Below are 12718 nucleotides of genomic sequence, written 5' to 3'. Positions count from 1 at the left end.
TTGGCCTCATTATTACAGCCTTCATTAATCTACAGGTTGCAAATTTGTTAGACTATAGCCAACTCAGATGTAGCTAGAAGTGTCTAGGCTAGGGGTCTATGTTAAAAGATTGTGCCAGATTTGTGAACTTTTAAGTCAGTTATCTTCTTCACCATGTGACAGATGGACACACCAGTGCATAACAGTCCACATTCTGAAAGAGGACGCTAAAAATGAATATAATTTGATGACAAAATTCAGAAAGGAGACATCCATAAAAGATTTAAAATGAGCAATTCTTTATTGCATTTGACAAATGACCATGCCCATAATGAAACGTAATATAATTTGGCCCACGGCCTGGATAGACACCCCTATACGCTGGCTGAACTATGATGTAATGTATATTAACTGAATGATAACTAGGGCCTAATGCCAGTGGGCAGGACAAGTGGCACTATGGGCCACCTTCCCCCAAATGACGAGGCCGTCTAGCCTACCTTGTGATACAGAAATAAAATCAACCAGCCCACGATTAGAATAAATGACATTTTGTTAAAGAAAAATCCTCGTAATTACCTGATGGATTTTCATTCTGGGTCTGATCACTGGAGCTCGATAGCCGCTAATGCTGGCCGATATAGCTAATAAAACAAAGCAAATAAAAATGAAAACATATCTAGCCAGGGGGCAGGACAAGTGGCTGAGACCACTTTCCCCCAAAGGACAGGCCCACCTCAAACTCCTTCACCTTGCCGAATTAAACCACCTAGCGCTCAGGTAAGGAAAAACACCCTACTCACCGAAAAGGCGACAGGAGGAAACCTTCGGGAATCCACGTCCGATGGTTTACCCATCCTCCGGGTGCAGAACAGAATAACAATTATTATTATTATTTTTTAAACAGTGTTTTGTGCTGCTACAATGTCCGAGTCCTTCTTCCGGACATAAAGCTTGTATGCCCCAGAAGTCCATCGACCCAATGTCTTGATTAAGTGTGGAGAAGCAGCTGAAGTGGTGATGCTGATTCTGAAAGAATGTCTGGAGTAATTATCAGGAGGAAAATAGCAAGTAGAAGAGATTGTCGATAGTCGTAGATAGTCAGAGCCAATTCCTGAAGACGGCTGTTCCTTCTGGGGTGAGGAAAAGGGGATCAGATGAACTGGCAGCTGGGCGCATCAACAGGTAGATGAAAGAGCAGAGAAAGCACAAATAATAGAATTTGTTCTAAATAATATATGTGTACTCCTTTTCATTCCCAGTCAGTCTTAGAATATTTTAAGTGTAAGCAATACATGACATGATGAAGATCTCCGATGTAGAGGTCGGAAGGGTTATAGGTTGCTCGGGTACTTGATTCACAAATAAGGGAATCTGAGGATGGACACTGGTTTAATAAAGGATTAGATCCTTGAAGTATGGGCATGGTACTGGTAGAGAGTCTCCCAGTAGTTGACATGACCGAGCATGATTGAACTGGAATTACCGAAATAATATTGTAATCTGATAACAGTGTAGAGAAGAGACACGGAATACACTGATGAAGAAAAAGTACAATTATAGTAGAATTTTCAGTATATGACCTGACTGAAACTTTGATTGCGTACCGATCTGATAACAACTGCCACCCCATATTACAGGATGCTTGGGTGCTTGGAAAATGATTAGCCATTAGGTTGGATGCTGTATCACGAATGTGTCTCTGAATAGGTGTTTGATTCATACTTGATTAGGTCCTTGAACAATGGGCATGAAACCCAGTAGAGAGACTTTGCTAGAGAGCCAGTACGGGCCACAGAGCGAGCGCACCTCAGGGAGGCTCAGCTCCGTACTGACGGCTAATCAATGTCGTTAATCATTGTCGAGGCTTATGCTGACCGAACTACCTAATAAAGAAAAAAAAACTGCAAATAAAATGAAAACATATCTTGCCAGTGAGCGGCCTTAAGAAATAATGCAACTGACAAAACTGAGAAGTCCCAGATGTGAAGAGTTACCGTTTGAAATGGTTCGTTGATCCCCAGTCTCGTCCTAATATATTTCCAATTCCCTACTGGTAAGTCATACCATATTATTTCAGAACGGAATTTAAGTGAATCCAGTTTGAACTCGAGAAATGCAAACAAGTGTTTTCACTGTAGATACAGCATGAAGAGACGAGATATGCCTTGCTGAATACATGGACATATTGAAATGTCCAGGGGCGATGAAGTTACCATTTGAATTATTTGTTGATCTGGAAGAATTGAGTGTGAATGAGTGGATATATGCAATGAGATGGTTGACATTTAGAGAAGCAGGTGTCTCGAACAAGAATGAGCTTTACTGCAATAGCTGCATGTCTATAAAAGGCATTGTTTCTTTGCTGGATGGTATTGTTTGACCTTAACTTTGCTGTTTCAAACATTACATCTGATCTGAGGTGGGAGGGTGTCGGTGACCCGTTGAAGCAGGGTGGGCCAGCAATGTGCAGCACTCACTCACCTCCATTTATCCAAATTGCCAATAACTTTGTCTGTTACACGCCATCCCAAAACCTTTAAGCATGTTTGTGTGGTTCCACTTCAACAGAGCTCCAAAGTCTGACCACCCTATTATTACCAGCAGCGTAGGATGGAAGGTAAACAAGACCAGTGTGATAAGTTTCAAAAATACTGCATGCATGCCGACAATCCCTATATGGTCGGGCAGTGCTGATTTCTGAGCAAATTTCCAGTGTTAGCTCTTGCCCCCGTAGTGTTTTTTTTTTTTTTTTTGTCTTTAGCGCTACACTGCAGGGATTGTGTTCACATGGCCCAATCTCAGATCAGATACAAGTAATATCCAGTCACATTATAGAAGCGTATTCTTTCCTCTCTACTGCTGCGATGTGATTTGATGTGTATGAATTAAAGTAAAATATGGGAGCCAGTGGAGGAAATTCAGTTGGCTGAACCGCCCCATCCCTGCTGAACAGTTTCCAAATGTTGGACAAAATTCATACTGAGCTGAAACGAGTACTGGGTATGAATATGGCAACGTGAAAGTATAAACCGCCGTTTGGAAAGACTGACCTGTAGAGTATGAATGTTGCATTGTGATCTTGTTGTGCTTGTGATCAGTCTCACATTCAGCTACCCATAACACATTGATGTATTCCTGATGGCGCATTAGACACGCATCACGGAGCTGTTTCTATGAATGAAACAGAACCAATTCCAGAAAATTTACTATTTTGCACAAGCAAGGTGTTGCAGCCCAGAACTCAATTTCACAACTTTCATAGAAAAAGTAAAAATCTGACTACATTTACATTCCTACCTTAGTGAATTTGAGAATGGAGTTTTATTGGAATGAGGATGTTCGGCACCAAAGTGACTGGAATTGCCAATCTACCGGAACTGTAGAATGGAGGAAAGTAGCAGAATGAAAATATTGCAATGCTTGAAAATGGATGTCATGGCCTGGGTCTATGACTGAAGGAGTTGAAACCATAATGCGAAGGTAAGAGACAACACCGACATGACCTGTAGGGATATGAAACCAAACAAAGAAACGACAAGACAAGAGGGCTATTTAAAAGAACAGCTTGATTATGTGTGTGGTTAATGGGTGGATTCTCCTTTCAGAAACATTTAAAGAGGATTAGCACCAGGCATTAAATCAGAAATGCAAAAACCAAAAACAAAAAAAAGAAATACATTTTTTGTTAAGTATAATGTCCATGCATGATCCTTTAAAAACAGGTATGATTTATGCAATTATTTTTTTAGCTACAATTCCTACTGTAAATGTATTCATTTAGCAACAAAAAATACTACTCAGAACATTTTGTTTCCAGCAAGGTTTACACTTTATACACAGTTGCGTTATTCCGCTCAGAAAATGTGCAATTGCATTTGCACATGCTTCAAAACAGGTTTGGTACTGTAAGTCGTTTAGATATATATATATAAAAAAATGTACGAACTGCATTGATTCTTAGTATAGTGATTATTATTATTATTTATTATTATTATTATTATTACTATTATTATAATAAATAATAATTAAATGTCCCTTCTTTCTGTTAATGTTCATTTTCTTATTGTGAAGGACTACAAAATTGTGCTTATGCATCAACATGGCCAAGTATCTGCTTTGTTAGTTCATGCAATGCATTTTACCTAAAAGTCCATCAGTACCTAGAAAATAACTGGAGCCTTCATACATTAAAATGACTCTTTAAATAGTGTTGTTCTGAGGGTAATAAATCACACATGACTCACACCTAAATTAGTTCATGAATCTAGTTTTAGCAGTGCCTTAGAATTTTTAGTACAGTAGTTGCACATACAGTAGACAAGAGATTTTGTAAATAAGGCTACTCCCTACTCAAATCACTGTATCATTTGCACTTTTCTTTTAATTATACAGGCCACCAAAGGTCACCAAAACGTTTTTCTGCTACCAGCAGTATATTCTAGCCAATGACAATGACAGGTTGAATGGTTCATGTACTGTCAAGATGTCAAAGCCTATCATTTGGAAATACTTACAGGAAGACCCTAGTTTCTTTGAAGGGTGTGCAGCACACATTGCAGCGGCTTACAGAGACAAGGTGGAAGAGTGACGTTGAATACATTGGGAGGAAGATGCTGACATCCAGGGTCGACAACCGCAAATCAAATGAACCAGCCAGGGGGACAGGCAGCTAATTACACCATAAATAGCAGCACAGCTGAACTCATCCAGGAAGGAAGTTGTCTGAATCCGTATCCACAGTGAAGGGATGACACAAAGCTAAGGGTATGAATGAACATGCAGCAGCAAAAACAATAAGGAAACTAGAAAAAGATCTGACAATGAATATTGGAAACTGTTTCACCTCACTTTGCAGTGATAAGCTAACAGTCGACTGATCAATGAATCTTTGATACACTGATTTTTTCTTTTTTAACATGGCTCAAAAACCAGGAATATTGAAAAATAAAATAAAGAGCAGATGTGACAACATGCATAAGGTGAGAGAAGAAAGCAAGCAGTGTAACCAACTGGGTGACTCGATGGATTCAATAGGATATAATGCGTTTGACCTCTAGGTTACTGGGTAACACTTTATATTGCGTGGCATTAATTAATATTAAATAGATATGCAATTGCATATTAAATTAATGTTAAATTCATATTTAATAAATATGCAGTAGTTGGTTTCTTGCTAAATGTTAAATGTCGATTGAAAATGTAATTGCGTATCATGTCCATTTATATTACGTTCTGTTAACCTTGAAAACATGTAATAATTTCCCATTGTGTACATGTTTTTAATTGAAAATACAGTTAATCTGACTTAAATGTTAATGGAAAGTAACAAGGAATAATTGAACGTAAATGTAATATCAATTGCATATCTATTAAATATTAATTTTACATTAATATGCAATTGCATGTCTATTTAATATTAATTTATGCCACGCAATATAAAGCATTACCGGTTACTGTACTTTGTCAAATATAGCCAAGCTCTGTAGTGACAGAACAAGTGCAATGGTTTCTGATGGCCTCAGCCCATGTCTTAGTGTCACTATCACAATAGGCCCTAATTTTAAACCAAAATGTGCTGTAATTTTTTTATCATAAAAATATAAAAACCTAATACAGCTCACCTATTATTCTACATACTGTATACCAACATTTTTTACTTTCCACGTCCCATATGCTGTAGTAGGAACCACCTCTGTATCTTCATGTCAAACACATTAGGTGCAACAGCACTTGAAATGTAACAATTCCGTCCAAATGTCTCTCTTCCTTCGTCTTCGTAATGTTCTAGAGCCTTGGTGTAGGATGTTCATTTGTTTGGGGTCCAAAGTATGAGACTCATAACACATGAATTATGGTCCATATGATCACTGTTGTTTATACAGTACAATAATATACAATATTCTACACATTAAGGAGAGCTTTGAACGCTGCGTACCTGTAATCTACAAAACAGCAATACATTTTGTTCAGTTGAAATCAAGGACACAGTGTGCTAAAATACAAAGTGGGGATAGATAAGTGTCTTGTGCTAAAGTGATGCAAAACAACACGCCCAGTTCTTGGAAGACTGCTGTTCAGTTTAGACAATAGTAGTTTTCAATGCAAAAAGAGAATTAAACCTTGTAATGAAAAAAAAAAATGATAGCTACTGACCTTCAGCAACTGTTATCTTGAACAGTTACATGAATTAAAACATCAACATCAAAAGGGTCTTATCTAATGGACTCCACATCCCTATTTAATTTGTATAATTTAAAAATGTATGAGGAGTGGCTACGAGATTTCAATTCAAAGCAGTGAATAGTTTACAGTGTGTGCTAAGTCAAATGCTATCAGTTTCCTTAATACCTTCACTGTGACTTGTTAGTACATGAGGGGCAGAGTACTGTAGCACAGAAAGTTTGCACGTTGGTTTATCAAAGAAAGCCCTGTGCTAGCAAGCAAATTTGAACACGATGCCTGGAATACTTTCAACTGTGGTCATTAAAAATTTGATTAACTGGTAAGAAAGGTAAAGCCGTTGAAGGAATTATTGTGCCATTCAATGGTTTTCTTTTGAGGATAATGCCATTTGTAATCCCTATGCTTATTGTAAACAAAATTATGGCAACTGAAATATACTGGTTTCCGGTTGACCAAACAAAAATACAAGTAAACAGCCAAAAGCTCTTCAAAAGAAAAAAGGGGAACTAGAAACTAGAGCCATTGAACCTATTCACCGCTCTTTAGAACTCTTCACAAGTCTTTAACTTTGGAGCTATATGAAAACTGTTTTGATTATACAAATATATTCATTATTTATCAAACTAGTCTAGGTTGTTGTTGACTTATTAACAAGAGCCTAAAATGGTTTCAAACTGTATTTGGTCCGTCACAATAGACTTAAGTTGAAGCTGTGAGAATAAGGTCCCAAGATTTAGACTTCTGACAAACATGCAACCTCAAACGCTGTGCCATCCATAACAAGACTGCCACGCAGATACACTGCTGATAGCTAAACATAAGCACGTGATCTAACCATTATTGAAGTTGTAATCTAGTTACAGGAACATTTCCACTTAGATGTTTTGAATCTGAGCTTTTAAACAGCAGAATAGTCTGTTTTTAATTACAACTGGAATACAACTCATGTGGTCTATTCTTTGTTAATAAAAATGTTGACACTATCTCACACCTAACCTAGCCCTTGAAATCTAAATTATCACACAAGTTTTATAAAAGTTGTATACACTGGTAAAAGCATTATGAATTGCACCAGTATGGTTTGAAATAGAAAGATAATAATAAAAAAAAAATAATAATAATAATAATAATAATAATAATAATAATAATAATAATAAATATAGGAACATGTTTGCCCTTCAAGTAATCCAGCATTCTGAAATGTATTCATAGTTAGTAGCATTCAATCTAGCATCAAGTCCAAACTATTCCATTCCATTTCAGTGTTCCACCAGCCATGTCCTTAATTATTCAGTTCAACAATCCCTGAGCCTTGCTGCAATCAAAGTTTGGGTAAAAACACTTTACAGTTTTACGTTCTTTCAACTATACAAGCATATGCAGTACCCATATAAACAGCATCCATCGGCTCGTGGCATACTGTGTTACAAATACAATAGGGGCGGCATGAGGCACCGGATCCAATCAATATTTGTTGAAGATATTCTTCTAAATTTTTCTCAGTGGAAATTTGAAATGTGTAACGATTGGCATGTATTAAAATGCCACTATCACTCAACAAAGAAATGGTCAAATACCAGTACAAAACGTGTTACCTTATACAGCCTAATCGGACAAGTAGTTAATCAAAGTTGCACAACAGTATGTTTTTGTTTCTTTGTTTGTTCTCAATCCCTCGATGTTTTAAAGTATGTATTCGTCTGCAGTGCCATCTACTGTTGATGTGACCACCTTGACCACCAACTACTAATCCACTCACGACTCTCGCGATCTCAGACTGCAATGTTTACTTCCGGTGCCTTGCAAATAAATGGCAGACATCTAGATAGACAGCCAGCATGCAGAATTTACTGCAGTTTATGAAACTTATAGGACAGTTAAAGGTGAATGATAAATAAAGAACCACACGTTAAACCTTTTCTGTGCATATCTAGGTCTGTCACTAATTAGGTGAATCTAGAGAAACGTTAAGTGTCTTTATCTGAAAGAATCAATGACTGCACGAAAGAATGCTAGATCTATAAAACGTGTGTTTATTAAAAACGTACAAACTACGAAATTATTAACATTGATTATTTAAATAGCAGCATGTAGAAGCTGTGTGGATCCATCGGTATAAACGTTTGCATAACTATAAGATTAATGCATTTTTCTCAGTAAAACCTTTATTATTATTATTATTATTATTATTATTATTATTATTATTATTATTATTATTATTATTATTATTATTTTGTACAACTTTATAATGTTCGAAACACAGTTAAAATACTAGTCTTTGTAACTGAAGCAGACTTGGATATAAATAATTTAAGATTTGCATCAAAATTGTTTATGGGTCAATTAATTTGAGGCAAACACATGTTTTCATAATAATAATACTGTAATATCCACCATGTATTCTGTCGTTTACTTGATGCTCAAGAGCCTTACTTAAACGAATGAAAAAAAAAAAAAATCCATGTTATATGTTGAACCTAGAGCGTCTTCCGATGTCTGACAGGAAACACTTCTAGCAAAATATGGGCGCCTTTGCTGAATAAATTAACATCATAGTCTCAAATATATCTACAGTGATTACTAAAATGTTAATGTTGTATATTTATCGTTTACTATGTATAATACATAATTGTCTTTTGAATTGTGCCTGTGTGTACTGGTTTCTTACATTTGTTTTATTGTTTAATGTTAACATTACACGTCTGTTTGTTTTTTCATTTCAGAGAGTACCCCGGACAGGGTGGGTGTATAGGAATGTGGAGAAACCAGAGAGTGTATCTGATCACATGTACAGGATGGCTGTGATGGCCTTTTCAATTGGTGATACAAAGCTCAACAAAGACAGGTGTGCATCATTGCTTTGGTTTCTGTGGGGTGGTGTTGGTGATGACTTACACTGCAGATATTTGAACCCAAGTCAGGCCCTTTTAAAGATTTTCATTAGTCATTGACGCCTTTATGTTTGGTATTTTGTTATTATTTTACTCTAAGGCCATGCAAATGTGTTAACATTAAAATAAGACCCATTTAGTTTGCTGTGCTGCTCATACTTGATATAAAATTCCTTGACAATGTATGCATGTGATATTTTTCAGATGTATAAAACTGGCTCTGGTTCATGATATGGCAGAATGTGTTGTTGGTGATATAGCACCAGCAGATAATATCAGCAAAAATGAAAAACACAGAAGAGAAGAAGTAAGTGTTAATTACACTGTGGTACATATGTCACAGATAGTTGTGTGTGAGAGTGCTGTTTGGACTTCAAAGTTAGTATTTTGTTAAGTACTTTAAAAAAAAAAAAAAAATGTTATACAAATTGACTGAAATAACCTCAGTAATCTGTCTACATTAATTGATTTAATTGTAGATAAGGAATCAGATAATTTGTATCTACGTTACTTAGGGTGTGTATTATGATATTTATCTGAGTTCATGTAATCCACCTTGTTGGGAAATAGTGGAGCCCCCATGAAGTATGATCTTATGTCGCACTTCTAGAGAACAGCTTATCCAATTGTTGGTTAGGACATTATGTCACATTTCCATTTTTGCATTTGTACTTATTTATTGCGTATTGTTGTTTTTCAGGAAGCAATGAAACATTTGACTGGGCTGCTAAGTGAAGATGTACAAAAAGAGATTTATGAGTTATGGGAGGTAAGTGGTTGGTGAACAACTTGGGATATAGTTTATGTTGATATTTTTCATGGACCTGTAAAATAAAAAGTTATGTCAGCCAGGGTGTCCTCAGCTCACCGTGCACCAGCGACCCCTGTAGTCTGGCCGGGCGCCTGCGGACTTGCCTGTAAGCTGCCCAGAGCTGCATGGTGGGTCTGCAGTGTGAAAAGAAGTGGTCGGCTGATGGCGCACGCTTCGGAGGACAGCGTGTGTTCGTCTTCGCCGCTCCTGATTCAGCGCTGGGGTGGTAGCGGTGAGCTGAGCCTAAAAATAATTGGCTATTCTAAATTGGGAGAAAATGCGACTACTAAATTTATAAAAAAATTTTTAAAAAAAGAACACCACCTTCTTGGCAATGGATACAGCACTGTTCACAATGGATACAGTACTGTTTTGTCATCGCAAGAGTGTCTTGAGGGACACTGATTGGCTTAATACATTTTTCCAGAACCACCCTCATATCACTGAATTATTTTGTATTCTGATTTCCACGAGTGCACCTCATCACTACAAAATGGCATCAAACAGCAATATAGAAATTGTTTGAGCTCTTGAAAAAAAACCTGAATCAGACACTAAGCTGCCAAGCAATTTGGTGTTTCCCGTTCTGGTGAGTTGCTTCATCATTCTGTTAAGTAATGTGCATGTCTTGTATATTACTGCTGCATTTTATAATGTGTGTAGGGGTGCTGTGCATAGACTGGAACACACCCACCAGCTAATTTCATAGTACATAGCGATTTAAGATTTTTGACTGTGTTGTTTTGCTTTAGTTTTATTAACGTTAGTTTGTCTCTTACTTTATTATAATAATTTAACATACTTGCCTATTGTATTGCTTTTACTTATTCAATTCATTTCATATGTTGATGCACATGCATCATGACAAGTAATACATATGTATATATTTATTTATTGATTATTGGGTCTGGTGGCTAACTCTTAGAGAACAGTTCAGCTACAAGAACACTGCTTGCTTCCCGAGGGGTGTTCTCTTAGCTGTAGACTAGTGTACGAATATTGGACTCTTGATCAGCTAGATCAATAACATGCATCTTTTTACAGGAATATGAGTATCAATCCAGCCCAGAGGCCAAGCTAGTGAAGGAACTTGACCAGTTTGAAATGATTCTTCAAGCATATGAATATGAGGACCTGGAGAAGAAGCCAGGGCGACTGCAAGAGTTTTTTGATTCCACAAAAGGTCTGCGTACAAACTCATCTTTTTGTTATATACACAGTATTTATAATGTGCCTATTATGGGACAGTGTAGAATGCTATAACTTCATGATGCCCACTCAACTCACATAGGTCAACATGCATAGACTGGTCACACAATTAGTGACATCAAAGCCCACAATGCAGACTGTTGTTGAGGGATAAAGTGTCTCTTGTCCAGGCTTCTGTTATTTCGGCTATAGTACGCCATGACCCACATGCAAAGTAAAGTGTACTATCCCGATGTTGGCACGATCTTGCATGTGTGAAAAGTTTTTGATATCTGAAAGAAAGTACAATGAGCAATTCACAAACAACTATGAGAAATGTATGCGCAAAGATGGAAAAGTAAATTATGTAACTTTTTTTTATGAAATATGCAATGCCATAATATTAAGTTTTCAGAAAATCCCCAACTCATTCACACTATAAATCTGTATACGGTCCAGCCAAAAGTAATCTCATTGTGTATTGTGAAAAAGAAGTCAAAATATGGATGTCATGGAAGTATTCCTAAAGGGAATAAATAATATGAATTGATAAAAATAACCCAGTTGCTTTTCTTTTACAGGGAGGTTTCATCACCCAGAAGTTGTCCAGCTAGTCAAAAGTTTAAATGAAGAAAGAAATTCCCAAATGTCTGCTGCAGGCAGCAGTTCTGAGGGTTCCCTACCACAGGCAATACAGTCATAGCTGCCCAAAGAAACATGAGAAACATTCATTTGTTAAATAAATATGTACTTTTTTTTTACTCATGCTATATATATTTTTAAGGCACATTAAAGGGATTGTGCCTCAAAGGGGGATGAAACAAATTGCATGGATTGTGTTGTTGTTTGCAGTCATACAGTATGATCATTATCAACCTTTTGATGGCCAACTAAGATGCAATCAGGTGCAAGTCAGGTTTTGTATAAAAACAAAGCACAGTGAATTTCTGTTTAGCATGGTGTTAAATAGTTTTAACATTTTACACAAACCAAAATATTTCTTGACTTCATATTTAAAAAGCTGTATTGCATAGTAATAATGTGTCACTTAGGTCAAAAAAAGGAGATGTAAAGGCAGTAGAATTTCCCTTCATTTTTTCTGTTGGTCAAAATAAAATGATGTATGTAAGACTTTTGTGGCTAGGATCAGTTAATACTGTATTTAGTTTGATCAGTTCAATGGTATATGTTGCGCTGCATATTTTTGTTCTGTACACACCAGTTACTGAGGTTTGGCATCATCACGACCGTTGCCATTTCAAACATGTGTTTCAGCGAGGTTTTTATGCTCTTGCAGTTACAGCAGCACTTCCTGTAGCAAAGGATTTCTTTTGCTGGAGATGGAACCTACAATAACAATAATAATGAATACTCACCCATCTGTAACATTGGCATGGCATGGTTCATGTGTAGGACCATCCTTGAACCGAACTGGCCTTGCACATCTGCTTGATTCTGGGATTGTGATAAAGCTACACTAATGTGCATCATTTCATTTGAATTAGCTGTTGAATTCCTGCTGGTCATTGTAAGTAGCTATTCTTGGACACATTCCCCTCTTATGATCCCCTGCCACATACACTGTATCTGGAGAACAGTTTATCTAATTGTCATCAAACTTGGTAGTAATATTATTTAGCTTAAGTTATTGAGAAAATCAGAT

General features: G+C 36.8%; 1 protein-coding gene across 2 annotated transcripts; it reads left to right on the top strand.

Moving 5' to 3' along the window:
• The first annotated feature begins 7925 nt into the window (after positions 1–7925).
• On the top strand, positions 7926–12184 carry hddc2 (HD domain containing 2). Of its 2 annotated transcripts, none has more exons than XM_034018135.3 (6): positions 7926–8048; positions 8889–9010; positions 9261–9363; positions 9757–9825; positions 10912–11050; positions 11637–12184. In XM_034018135.3, the coding sequence occupies exons 1-6, from the start codon at positions 8004–8006 to the stop codon at positions 11756–11758; spliced, it is 600 nt and encodes a 199-aa protein (XP_033874026.1). In that variant the 5' UTR covers positions 7926–8003; the 3' UTR covers positions 11759–12184. The 2 variants fall into 2 exon arrangements, with proteins under 2 accessions (XP_033874026.1, XP_058881103.1); XM_059025120.1 differs by lacking the exon at positions 7926–8048 and adding an exon at positions 8081–8099.
• The last annotated feature ends 534 nt before the right edge of the window (positions 12185–12718 follow it).

The sequence above is a fragment of the Acipenser ruthenus genome, chromosome 6 (genome assembly GCF_902713425.1).
Source record: "Acipenser ruthenus chromosome 6, fAciRut3.2 maternal haplotype, whole genome shotgun sequence".
Lineage (NCBI taxonomy): Eukaryota > Metazoa > Chordata > Actinopteri > Acipenseriformes > Acipenseridae > Acipenser > Acipenser ruthenus.
This window is presented reverse-complemented; position numbering and strand designations above follow the sequence as displayed.